Raw genomic sequence first — 13061 nt, 5'->3', positions numbered from 1 at the left:
CCTTACTGACCGGGGGCTGCCCGGTTTGAGGCGGGCGGTAGCTGTCCAGTGAGATGCGATGACCTCTCCCACCGACATAGGCAACCCGTGGCGCCCAATCTCTATGCCAATTGAGCTGGACTTATAACCCGTAACTGCTGCCTTCCATGTTATTTTGGTCGCTGTGAGGCGACTATGAAGTGACCTCTCCATGGTGCATGCCTGGGCGGATGTATGGAGATCGTGAGTTGCCCAAGCGTCAAAATCCCCCTCTCGGCCTTTCTGGTGTGATCCAAAGGAGTGCAGAGCACGACGTTTGGCACCAGTATGGCTGCAGGAACTGCCGAAAACATGCCAAAGGTGACACATGACCACCTTCGGGGTTCCGCTCCGGATTTTCTTTTAGGGTTTACTCCCTTAGCCTTGGTCTCTCCCGAGACACCCACAAGGCAGTGGGGTTGTTAGGGCCCCTGCTCAGGGGTAGGTGGATGCCGGTGGGAGGAGGTGGGGGGAAGGGGGTGCGAAGGGGAGGGGTGCGGTGGGAAGGGGCGGAAGGAAGGGGGTGCGAGGGGGAGCTGGGTAGGGGGCTGCAGGGGGGTAGGGGAGGGGGTGCAGGGGAACATGAATTACACTATACTAACAAAATCCAGGAAAAGCATACGAATTGAAGCAGCATGGAACCACGGTGGTTCCAACTCTTTTTAATCCCCAATGGCTTATTTTCATCCATTGAGTCTCCCACCAAATCACTTCCAGCCCAATGGAAAATGACCAGAATTAAAGGCACAATGCATTATCCAGACCTCTGATCTTTCTTTCTGTCTCCCCCCAAAAAGGTCACAGCACTAAGGGCTAGTTTACCCAGCAAGTAGCTGAACCATAGAGACCAACATGGAATCAGATCTGATACCTGGGCTGTACTAACAAACTTCTGCCAGAAGTGCTACAATTGGCCTCAGCAGTGCCATTTCAGGGGGAGCAAATATTTGACCAAGGCCCCTGCATCTGATCAATATGCAGCAACTCCTTCTGGGAAGTGCACCTATACGGACAGTATGAGGGCAGGACTGGGCTTTCCTATGATGCCCTTCATGGTAAAATAGATATTGAGTGACTAGGGTTGTGTTACTGGATCCCAGTAAGGAGTTAAAGCTGGTAAGAAGGAGGAAGACCTTTCTTGAAAAAAAAAGAGAAAACCCAAAGCTTAAATGATTGGCTACCAGATGTGTCCATATTTGTTTTATACCATATAGAGGCGGGTAAAGCATGTGCACTTACTTTTTGTTCTTTTCATGTTGCTCCTTCTCTCGTTCTTTTGGATCAGTGTAGATCTGGTTTCCATAACGATAGTCATCTGGTGACTCGCAGCACCAAGAGTTGAGGTGTTCTGATTCCCGGCCCACTGAAACAGTGTGTTGGTGTATTTATTATACATTAACTGTAGCCAGTATGGCAATCATCTACCGGGTGAGGCGTGAAAACCCTCAATATCATTACCGAGCCAAAAAGCTTTGCACACGTCAATGGCATATAGTCAAACATTAAGAGCTCGGGGCCATAATGCAGACATTCATGATGTTACTTCATCCCAATTGAACACTCGGAGTCAGTTCATACTGCAAGTGAAATGGACATCAGCAGTATAAGATCAGGCGGTGGCTTATTAGCACGTCCCTGGCTGAGGACGCCAGGCTCAATAATAATACTAAAAACTGGGCTGCACTGGGTTACAGACTGCACCTCAAAATCAGTAGGTACAGATTATGATCACAAACCACGCGATTAACATCATCTGAGTACACCTAATGCTTCACAGCCTTGTAATCAACTCCAGAATTCAGTTCCCATTAACCCCAAAGACATGGCTAATTTTGAAAAATTAATTTGCCTGGCAAATTATGGCAGTAATGAGCTAAGTTTTTTATTGGTGATTATGAATGGCAACGCATGCAAGTCTGGAATAAGCCACTGTAATGGCTGAAGTTTAAAGGTTAAATATCCACTGATTCATGTGGTGAGGTCCTCTGAAATATCATAGGAACAGTCAGCAAGCAGCATTAATCATGATATTGTGAAACTACATCACCTTGTGCTACATTTGGTGGCTACAGTAGCCCACATTTCCTGAAATACAGATATTAAAAATAGAGGTGGTATCTGCACAAAGAATAGAGTGGATTTTGTAGAGATTACATTCTGATGTGCTGTAAAATAGAGTGGGATATACTGTAGCATACAGTATATACTGTAGGATAGAGTGGGTGCTGTAGAGATTACACGATATACTGTAGCATACAGCGGGTGTTGTCAAGATTACTCTGATGTACCATGGGATAGAGCAGAGTGCTTTAATCTATTCTGCTGTTTTCCTCCATTGCAGAAACCTCCTGTTGATTATGTTATACTTCAGCTATACAGGACATTGTTGAGACCACATCTCGAATATTATGTGCAGTTCTGGTCTCCTTATTTAAGGATGTGAATGCGTTGGAGGCGGTTCAGAGGACGTTTACTAGAATGATATCTGGAATGAGCGGGTTGTCTTATGAGGAAAGGTTGGACAGACTGGGCTTGTTCTCACTGGAGTTTAGAAGAGTGAGGGGAGACTTGATTGAAGTATATAAGATCCTGAACGGTCTTGACAAGGTGGATGTGGAAAGGATGCTTCCTCTTGTGGGGGAGTCCAGAACTAAGGGGGCACTGTTTTAAAATTAGGGGTCACCCTTTTAGGACAGAGCTGAGGAGAATTTTTTTCTCCGAGAGGGTTGTGCGACTTTGGACCTCTCTGTCTCAGAAGGTGGTGGAGGCGGGGTCACTGAATATTTTTAAGGCGGAGGTAAATAGATTCTTGTTGGGCAAGGGAATCAAAGATTATTGGGCGTAGATGGAAGTGTGGAATTTGAGACAGAAACAGATCAGCCATAATGTTATTATATGGCGGAGCAGGCTCGACGGGCTGAATGGCCTACATCTGCTCCTAATTCGTATGATCGTAAATCGCATTCCTACTGTCCACAGGACACCCTGTTCATCCACCCACTGACCTGTTCAGTCAGGACAGCTTTATGTCCCAGCCATCTGCTTATATTGCCCCATTCTTTCGGGACTGCCTTACCTATGTTCCATCCAGCAGACCAGACAATAGTTTCAGATGTGCTTGAGTAGGATCCTGAAGAGGCATAGCCTGACTGTGAGAACAGAGAAACTTTCAAGTACTGTTCAGAGCAGGGCTGTGGAAACACTGCTGCAAACAGTTTACAAATGTTCAATGGATACCCGCTAATCAGAACTTGAACTTAGGCCACATAGAAAATGCAGATAACATGAAACGATGTTCAATCCACTTGCCCCAAATAAAGAGAATTAACCCCTTCACTGCCACAAAAAAGAGATTTTGCTTTTTACCCCTTCTCCCACCCCAAAAGAAAATGTAATCCTTCATTGCCCCAATAAAACTTAATAATTACAGTACCACAGACAGAACTATGCCCACCCTGCCCCAAATAAATACCCCTGCCAGCACATCCAAGCAACAATGAATGGTGAATATGCAATTAATGCGGGAAGTTTAAGCACTGCTGTGTCGGGATATTTGGGGGTCCTGGACCCAGCAGTCTCAGGGGAACTGTGTCTGATGGGCTGGAGGTGCTTTCTTGACCCAAAGCATTCACTGCCATCATCTCTCAACAGCCAGAAGTGTGCTCACTAAAAGATCAGACCCCAGGTGGACTCAACACAATCAGGACATCAGCAACACTTCAAGGTAAGCAGGTAAGGAACAGTTGCACAATCATCCACCAGCATCTTGGTCTCTCCATCAGTCCATTTAGTTGGCATGGGGATTTCATTAGGACTATTCTAACTCAAGCTACCGTGGCCAGTAGAGAGCAGCTGTCGCACTGGCTCCAAAAGTACCAACTTACATTTATACAGTGCAATTAAAAATAGGATCAGAATGTGGCACACACCCCAGACCAAGCTAGCAGTAAATATACACTTACATAGTGTAAAAATGGAGTAGAGGTAGAAGTGCGCTGGTAGACCTGCTGTCCTATGCTGCCATAGTCCTGAGGCCTGGACTGGGCCTCAAACACACTGCATAGCATGGCTAGAGTCTGAACATCATGTATTGTGCTGTAATGAGTCAGGCTGTGAAGAAAAACAGAACCAGTTAAACATAGGTCAATAAAGCAGCACAGGAGGTGGAACCTGGCCTTTCTTATTCATTAACAGTTGCGGCACAGTGGCGCAGTGGTTAGCACCGCAGCCTCACAGCTCCAGGGACCCGGGTTCGATTCTGGGTACTGCCTGTGTGGAGTTTGCAAGTTCTCCCTGTGTCTGCGTGGGTTTTCCCCGGGTGCTCCAGTTTCCTCCCACAGCCAAGGACTTGCAGGTGATAGGCAAATTGGCCATTGTAAATTGCCCCTAGTGTAGGTAGGTGATAGGGAATAAGGGATTACTGTAGGGTTAGTATAAATGGGTGGTTGTTGGTCGGCACAGACTCGGTGGGCCGAAGGGCCTGTTTCAGTGCTGTATCTCTAAAAAAAAAAGTTTTAAGGAATTTTAAATGCAACTACAATAAACAACTTATGCTGCACACTATCCAGGTCAGCTTAATAAAATCACAAAGGTACAAGTGCAGATCAAGATGAGCATTTGCCCATCTAGTTCATCCTCCCACTGAAATATATAAAACACAGCAACTCCTTTCATTGTTAAATCAAGTGAGGTCTTGACAGATCTTGGTGTACAAGAAATCAAGAGACAGAAGCAGGAGTAGACCATGTGGTCCCTTGAGCCTGCTATGCCATTCAAAAAGATTATGGCTGAACTTCTACATCATCTCGTTTCCTTCTCTATCCCCATATTCCTTATTCCCTTTGCTTTTTTATTCTTTCATGGGATGTGGGTGTCGCTTCTGAAAATCCAAATATACAACATCCCCTCATTCCCCCTTATCTACCCTGCTAGCTGCACCCTCAACTAATAGATTTGTCAAACATACTTCCCCTTTCAGAAAACACATTGACTGTTTAACCATAGTGATTTCCCAAGTGCCCTGTTACCATGTCCTTAATAACATATTCTAGCATTTTTCATACTACTGATGCCAGGCTAAATGGCCCATAATGTCCCTGTTTTCTCTCTCCCTCCTTTCTTGAACAGCAGAGTTACATTTTCTACCTTCCAATTCCTATTGATTCTGATGACTAGAAGTACAATGCAGGGGAAGCTGCAATCCTTGAAGTGGCAGTGCAAAAGGAAAGGAATGGCTCAAGTGACAGGCCATTCAGAGACTGATGACTTTGGCAGTAGATCAGACACACTTGTATTCACAGGACCTTGCTTCAAATCTGATGTTGCTGAATGTGGCCACCTTTAAAATCAACTGCCTCTGGATGAACAGCCTTGCAACAGCACAGAATCTCATGTCCATCCTTGGGTGAGGAAAGGGGGATCTATTCAACTCTGCAAAGCAGGACACCTTCAGGTCAATCATTGTGGAGATATCCACAAGCCAGATCCTCCCCCAACGGACAGCACCGAATTGGGAGGGCAGGAGATTTTTTTTAATGAGTCAATATTAGCATAGCAATTTAGATCATGGTGAAATTCCAAACATTTAGAAGAATTATCAATATTTGAGCTCCCACTGATGTCCCTACTTTCAACATCAGTGCTCCAGTCCTAACAAAAACACAATGACGGTGTCAGTCATGGCTCAGGGGTAGAAGTCTCAGTTAGAAGGTCTTGGGTTCAAGCCCCACTCCAGAGACTTGAGCACAAAATCTAAGGAACTGCTGCACTCTTCAAGGGGCCGTATTTCAGATGTGATATTAAACCAAGGTATCTCTCAAGTGGACATAAAAGATCCCATGGCACTCTTTTGAGGAAATAAGTGAGTTATCCCTGGTGTAATGGCCAATATCTATCCCTCAATCAACATCACTAAAAATAGATTAATTGATCATTATCACATTGCTATTTGTGGGACCTTGCTATGTGCAGATTGGCTGTCACATTTCTTACATTACAGTAGTGACTATATTTCAAAAGTACAGCATTGCCTGAAAAGCACTTTCAAATATCCTGAGGTCCTGAAAGGTGCTAAATAAATGCAAATCTTTCTATCAAGCAGGGTAAAACAGCAAACGGGTTTGCAGAAGGCCTCAGTACTGACAAATTAGAGCATGACACCACACTTCGTTCATAAAGTTCTTCAAAAATTAAGTTTTTGATTTTTCTTGCATTTAACATAGTTTCCAAGGAATTTCTCAGATTCACAGACAGGTGTCAGGCTATTTTGGACAAACCAGGCCCTCGATTCCTGTACAGTTTGTCACAATCCTCAATTAGGGGTGCTACCCAAATCAATCTTACAGCGACTCCAGGAGCTGTCGGCCAAATGGATGTCGCGCCCATGGCGTCTCCATGTCGGGGTCCGGATGGGGACTGAGGAAGGAGTTAGTGGCAACAGCAGCCAGAGACCACACCTAGAATACAAGGAAATATATACTAAAATTAATAAGTACCAAGGGTTAGGAAAACCTAGAGATACACTCTGGATTGAACCACACAGAGAGAGCAGGATTAGTTTGTCCAGCTGCAAGTTACCTGGTTGAACTGAATATTAAAATAGAACCATTTTCTCACTTTGTTACTTAAAATCAAGGATTCTAAGCTAATTGCTTGTAGATTAAGGACCTCACTGTTATTGTGCTTGTAGGTTAAAAAATAAATCGAGGTACCAAGGTGAAAAGCCAAGGTGCGGATTGCAGGACACCACAAAGATTGAGAAGATTAGATGGTACCAACGTTGGATTTTAAAACCTTAGAATGGGAGCAAGGAATTCCCAGGAAATGAAGGGACAGAGTAGGAGATGGTGCGTCAAATCTCAATTGCATCACACTGAAGATAGAAGAAAGAGCTCATAAATATCAGACTTAGCACTCTTGCCTCAGTCATAAAGGTCATGGGTTCAGGCCTTATGGAGACTTAAACACAAAATATGCTGACACTTTGGCGCAGTGCTGAGGATGTGCTTTGCTGTTAGAGGCGCAGTCTTTCGGATCAGATGTTAAACCGAGGTCCCATCTGCCCTCTCAGGTGGATGTAAATGGTTACCTGACATTATTCAAAGAAGTGAGGGAGAATTCTCCTGGTGTCCTGGCCAACAGTTATCCCTTACCAACACCATCAAAACAGATTAGCTGCAGATTAGCTCCTCATTGCTGTCTGTGGAATCTTGCTGAGTAGAAGGAAGCCACTAATGGGATGCAAATTCCTTATGTGTGACCTAACAATCTATTATACAACACTTCATGGATTAATTCAAACAATAAAAGGGTTGTCAGGGCGTGGTCGGATATTCCACTTCAGGCTTCCAAGCATGGACAGGGAGTACAGGGCAGAAAGTATACAGCCCTGCCAGTAATTTTCTACCTGTTAAAATTAGTGGGAAGTACATCACAGGCTAGAAATTGAGTTCCCTGGTGTGTGCTTCCACTGCTTGCCTGGGGACACAGAAGTGAGAAATCTCCCCACAGTCCTTAGTTCAAAATATATACATGTGCTGGGTCAGTAAAAAGTATCAAACAGCAGGAAGAGTAATGCTCACAGTGTCCATAATAAAATAGGGCACTAGAGGCAATATAGTCTGGATTACTGAGATATGGCTACAGAAAATCAGGACTGGAATTGAACATTGCAGGGTGGTACATATTTAGAAAAGGTAGAGAGAGAAAAAGAGGAGATGGAGTAGCTGTACTAAATAGAGATAACATATGGCAGTAAAAAAAGCCATCAGTACGACAGAAATATATGACAGATAAAAGATCATAAGAGATCAAATCTCAACAGAGGTAGCCCACATACCACCTAATAGGATTCGCTCCTGGCTCTACGAATGCACAATGAACCACAGCAATTAAGAGAAATAAAAGTAGGGGGACATTTAGGCAATACTGCCCATTATATAATATGGTCTAAAGATAATAATTGAGAAGGACTAAAGCATGACAAAGACCAGGTAATACATTGGAGAAAAGCTGATTTGAAGGGCCTTAGAATAGAATTTGGGAAACTAAAATGGACAACAATATTGGCAAATAATGATGCAGAACAGTGATGGGAAACACAAGAACACAAGGAATAGGAGCAGGAGTAGATCATATGGCCCATCAAGTCTGCTCCACCATTCAATACAATCATGTTAACCAATCATCTATCCATGCTAATAAAATAGCCCCAACTCCATGAGCCCTTATCTCTCCTATTGACCTTTTGTGTGGCATCTTAGCCAATGCCTTTTGGAAATCCAGGTATACTACATCTACTGGTTCCCATTTACCTACCCTACTAGAAACTTAATAAATTTGGCAAACAGGATTTCCCTTTAGTAGAACCCATGTTGACTTGTTTAATCATACTATTCTTTTCTAAGTGCATTGTTAAGACTTCCTTAATAATAGATTCCAGCATTTTCCCAATGACTGATATTTGGCTAATGGCCTGTAGTTTCCATTTTTCTCTCTCCCTCCTTTCTTGAAAAGCGGTGTAACATTTACCAACTTCTAATCTGATGGGACCATTCCCAAATCTAAGGAATTTTGGAAAATCATAGCTAGCACATCCACTATCTCTGTAGCTATCTCTTTTAGAATCCTAGGCTGTCGGCCAGCAGGTCCTGGGGATGTCAGATTTCAGTTCCTTAAGTTTCTCTAACACTTTTTCTCTGCTAATATTAATTTCCTCATTCTTTTTAGCCCCTAGGTTACCATCTATTTCTGGTATGAAACTTATGTCTTCTACTATGAAGACAGACACAAAATATTTGTTCAATGTCTCTGCCATTTCCTCATTCCTCATGATCATTTTTCCTGCTTCTAAGGCACCAATATTTACTTTAGCTACTCTCTTCCGTTTTGTATGACTATGAAAGCTCTTACAATCTGATTTTATATTACTGACTAGTTTACTCTCATTCTATTTTTTCCTTCATCATCAACTTGTTGGTGGCCCTTTGCTGGTTTCTAAAAATACTCCCAATCTTCAGACTTGCTACTCTTGTTTTACAATATTGCAACCCTCTTCTTTTAATCTAATACTATCCTTAATTTCTTCAGTGAGCCGCAGATGGATCTTTCTTCTTGAGGTTTTGTTTTTCAATGGAATGTATTTTTGTTGAACATTTTTAATTGTTCAAGGTTTCCCATTTTCATTTACCGCCATACCATTTAGTCTATTTACCGAATTTACCTTAGCCAGTTCTCCCCTACGTAACTTCTTGTTTGTGATTGGAGTCTATCATTTGCAAACTTAACATGGAATTCAATGGTATTATGATCACTATTACTCTATGGATATTTTACTATTCCATTACTCATTAACCCTGCTTCATCACACAATACTAGATCTAAGAGAGCTTTATCCCAAGTCGGTTTCACAACATATTGCTCCAAGAAACTGTCGCGAAAACATTCCACAAACTCGTTCTGGACCACTCTTGCAAATTTTGTTGTCGCAGTCTATAAAAAGATTAAAGTCCCCCACAATTATTACATTGCCTTTGTTACAAGCTCCAATAATTTCTTATTTAATGCTCTGTCCAATGGTACGATTACTCTTAGGGGGCCTATAAACTACTCCCACCAGTGTTTTCTGATTCCTGCTATTTCTAATTTCCACCCCTACTGATTCTAATTCATGATCTTCTGAGGCCAGATCCTTTCTCACTAATGTCCTTATGTCATCCTTCACTATCAGGGCTACCCCTCCCCTTTGTTGGTGGCCCTTTGCTGGTTTCTTGTCTTTCTGAAATATTGCATACCCTGGAATATTTATTTCCCAACCTTGATCACCTTGCAGATCTCTGTAATGGCGATTAGATCTAAATCATTTATCTCTACTTGTGCCACGTGTTCATCCATCTTATTGCAGATGCTTTGCGCATTCAGATAAAGAACCTACAATTCATTTTTTTTTAAAAACTTCTATTCCCTGCAATGACCTTATTTGTTAATATACAATTTTTGTTAAACACGGTCTCTTCCTGTCCATTCTGCTCGTCATTATCCACAACACTATACTGTTCCGATATCTCGACCTTTGTCTTTGGATTTCTAAATCCCCCTTCACCCCGAACCCTCTCCACCTCTGTTATTTCACAACAAGGTGGTCCAACTGCTTGGGCAGAGGGCCGCATTACGATTTTTACTCAGTCCGGGGGGTGGGGGAGGGGGGGTGGTGAGCAAATTTTGAAACATAAAAGCATTAAAAATTTATCTTCCTAATAAACAACAAATGTGCATTTTTGTGAAGAAGCTTTAAATGAGGAAGACTAATTTATTGGCTTATACTTTCTCGTCACTTTCTTGAAAACGATTTAGTGACACACCTGGCATTGTTTTTGCTTGCACAAGTAGTCAGTCTCCGCCCGCACATTTGATGTAGCGATGCAGAGTATTCTGGATAGGTATCCATTTGCCAGGAGAGATCTTGATCTCTCTGACTGCCTCTATCCCCCTCTCTCTCTGTCCGTGTTCGTCCCCCCCACCCTGCTCCCGCTCTCCCTTTCTCCCCACTTCTCTCTCTCGGTTCCCCCCCACATCTCTCTCTCTCTCCCTCTCTCTATGTTGCCCCCTCTCTCTCTCTCTCTCACTCTGTTCTCCCTCCCTCTCTGTTGTTCCCCTCCCTCTCTCTCGCTCTGTTTCCCCAACTGTCTCTGTTCCCCTCTCTCTGTCCCCCACTCTGTTTCTCCATCTCTCTCTCTCTCTCGCTGTTTCCCGCCCCCACACTCTCCCTCCGCTTCTCCCCTCCTCTCTTCTCCTTCTCCCTCCCTCCGCATCCCCCCTCTCTCTTCTCCCTCTCCCTCCCTCCGCTTCCCCCCTCCTCTCATCTCCCTCTCCCTCCCGCTTCCCCCCTCACTCTCCCACCCTCTCTCTCCGCTTCCCCCCTCCTCTCCCACCCTCTCTCTCCGCTTCCCCCCTCCTCTCCTCTCCCACCCTCCCGCTTCCCCCCCTCCTCTCCTCTCCCTCCCTCCGCTTTCCCCCTCCTCTCCTCTCCCTCCCTCCGCTTTCCCCACTCCTCTCCTCTCCCCTCCCTCCGCTTTCCCTCTTTTCCCTCGTCTCCCCTCCCTCGTCTCCCCTCCCTCGTCTCCCCTCCCTCGTCTCCCCTCCCTCGTCTCCCCTTCGTCTCCCCTCCCTCTTTTCCCCTCGTCTCCCCTCCCTCTTTTCCCCTCGTCTCCCGCTCTCTTTTCCCCTCGTCTCCCGCTCTCTTTTCCCCTCGTCTCCCGCTCTCTTTTCCCCTCGTCTCCCGCTCTCTTTTCCCCTCGTCTCCCGCTCTCTTTCCCCTCGTCTCCGCTCTCTGCCACCCCCCCCCCCCCCGCCCTCTCCATTCCCCTCTCTCTCTTTGTTTCCACCCTCTCTCTCTCTTTCTGACAGTTGTACAGAGCGGGAGCACTCAGCACAGCAGCTTTGAGCTCGGTCAGTTTGCTCAGCTGCTAAAGCAGGATCCTGCTTCCAGCCGGCTTTTTAAAAACCTTCGGGAAACCCCGAATCTGTCAAAGTTGGGAAGCACGTTCCTGCTTCAGCAGTGAGCTGTGAAACTGACAGCACGATGCTTTTAAAAGGGCCACTCTGCAAGAAGATGAAAATGGGAAATTTTCCATCTCCAGTCACAGAGCCCTGGGGAGGATGAAGAACAGCCCCGGGTATAGTTTGCATCCCACGGGCCGGATGAAAACCTTTGGTGGGCCGTATGTTGTACAACCCTGGTTCAAAACCTCTCGCCTTATCAGCTGGCGCACTATTAAGTTTGTACTCTCTGTTCCTTCCAGCCATACCCTGATTATCATTACCCTTATTGCTATCTTGCTCACTTGCCTCTCCTCTCTCTTTAAATTATCACATCTTCCCTCACTTGATCCCTCACCATTTAAAACAATATTCAACACAGAGTCCAAGAAAAATATGTTCCAATAAAAAATAAAAAACAAACTAAACAATAATGAGGCACCATGGATGTATAAAAACACAAGTGAAAATTGAGGCTAGGCAAATAAGTAAATGGATAGCAGGGGAGAGCATGATAAGGGTGAATATGAAGAGATTACTAGAGAAGTTAAAAAAACAATAGGAAGGCAAAGAGGAATTCCGAAATTAAATCAAAGAACATAAAACAAAACAGTAAAATATTTTACAAGCACATCAATAAAAAAAAAAGGAAAATCTGGATGGGAAAAGGCCAAAAAAGGGACAGACAGGATAAAATCAGTCAGTCAGTGATGCAACATGGTAAAAATAATAAAAATAATAAATGACTTTGTATTTACCAGGGAGACAGATCAGGTGGACATGACATTGGAAGACAAGTTTAGAAATGATTGACTGCATTTAAAATAAAAAGGAGAAATATTAACTAATCAAACTTAAAGAGGATAAAACCCCTGATCCAGACATATTGCATCCCTGCATTTTAAAAGAATCTAGATATGATATAGTAGAGTCACTATTACACATATTAAATAGATAAGTAGAAAGAGATGTGGTGCCAGAGCACCTGCAAATAGCTAACATTATACCTATATTTAAGAAGGAAAATCAAACATGTTCGGGGAACTAGAGACCTGTCAGCTCAGCATTGGTGTTAGGAAAATAATGGAATCCATAATAAAGGAGAAAATAACAAGGTGGTTGATGGTCGGCACAGACTCGGTGGGCCGAAGGGCCTGTTTCAGTGCTGTATCTCTAAAAAAAAATAGAAAAACATCTGGAAACCAAGGGACGGTCTTGCTTGATCTACCTAACTGAATTATTCGAAGAGATAGAAGACAAGGATAGTACAGCAGATGCCATATATCTAGATTTCCAAAAGGCCTTTGAAAAGGTACCCACATAAAAGACTAATCAATAAGATTAGAACATGTGGAATCAGGGGAGAAGTAGCAAAATGGAAAGCCAGATGACTTCCAGAGAGTAGGGATATAGGGTAAGCTATTCAGAGTGATAGTAGGTGGGAAATGGGGTCCCACAAAGATCAGTGCTGGGTGCATTGTTGTTCACAATTTATATTAACGTTGACT

At 43.9% G+C, this 13061-nt stretch overlaps 1 protein-coding gene across 3 annotated transcripts in view; it reads right to left on the bottom strand.

Annotated features, from left to right (window-relative positions):
* wdr59 (WD repeat domain 59) overlaps positions 1-13061 on the bottom strand; it is a 115369-nt gene that overhangs the window by 21285 nt on the left and 81023 nt on the right. For 2 of the 3 annotated variants that reach the window (XM_068049673.1, XM_068049674.1), the window contains 4 exons: positions 6361-6473; positions 3981-4128; positions 3095-3167; positions 1258-1381 (listed from right to left, as the gene is read on the bottom strand). In XM_068049673.1, the coding sequence (XP_067905774.1) occupies positions 1258-1381; positions 3095-3167; positions 3981-4128; positions 6361-6473 (458 nt within the window). Of the gene's footprint in view, positions 1-1257; positions 1382-3094; positions 3224-3980; positions 4129-6360; positions 6474-13061 lie in introns of those variants that run through there. The other variant, XM_068049675.1, reaches the window with a different exon arrangement.

The sequence above is a fragment of the Heterodontus francisci genome, chromosome 17 (assembly GCF_036365525.1).
Source record: "Heterodontus francisci isolate sHetFra1 chromosome 17, sHetFra1.hap1, whole genome shotgun sequence".
Lineage (NCBI taxonomy): Eukaryota > Metazoa > Chordata > Chondrichthyes > Heterodontiformes > Heterodontidae > Heterodontus > Heterodontus francisci.
This window is presented reverse-complemented; position numbering and strand designations above follow the sequence as displayed.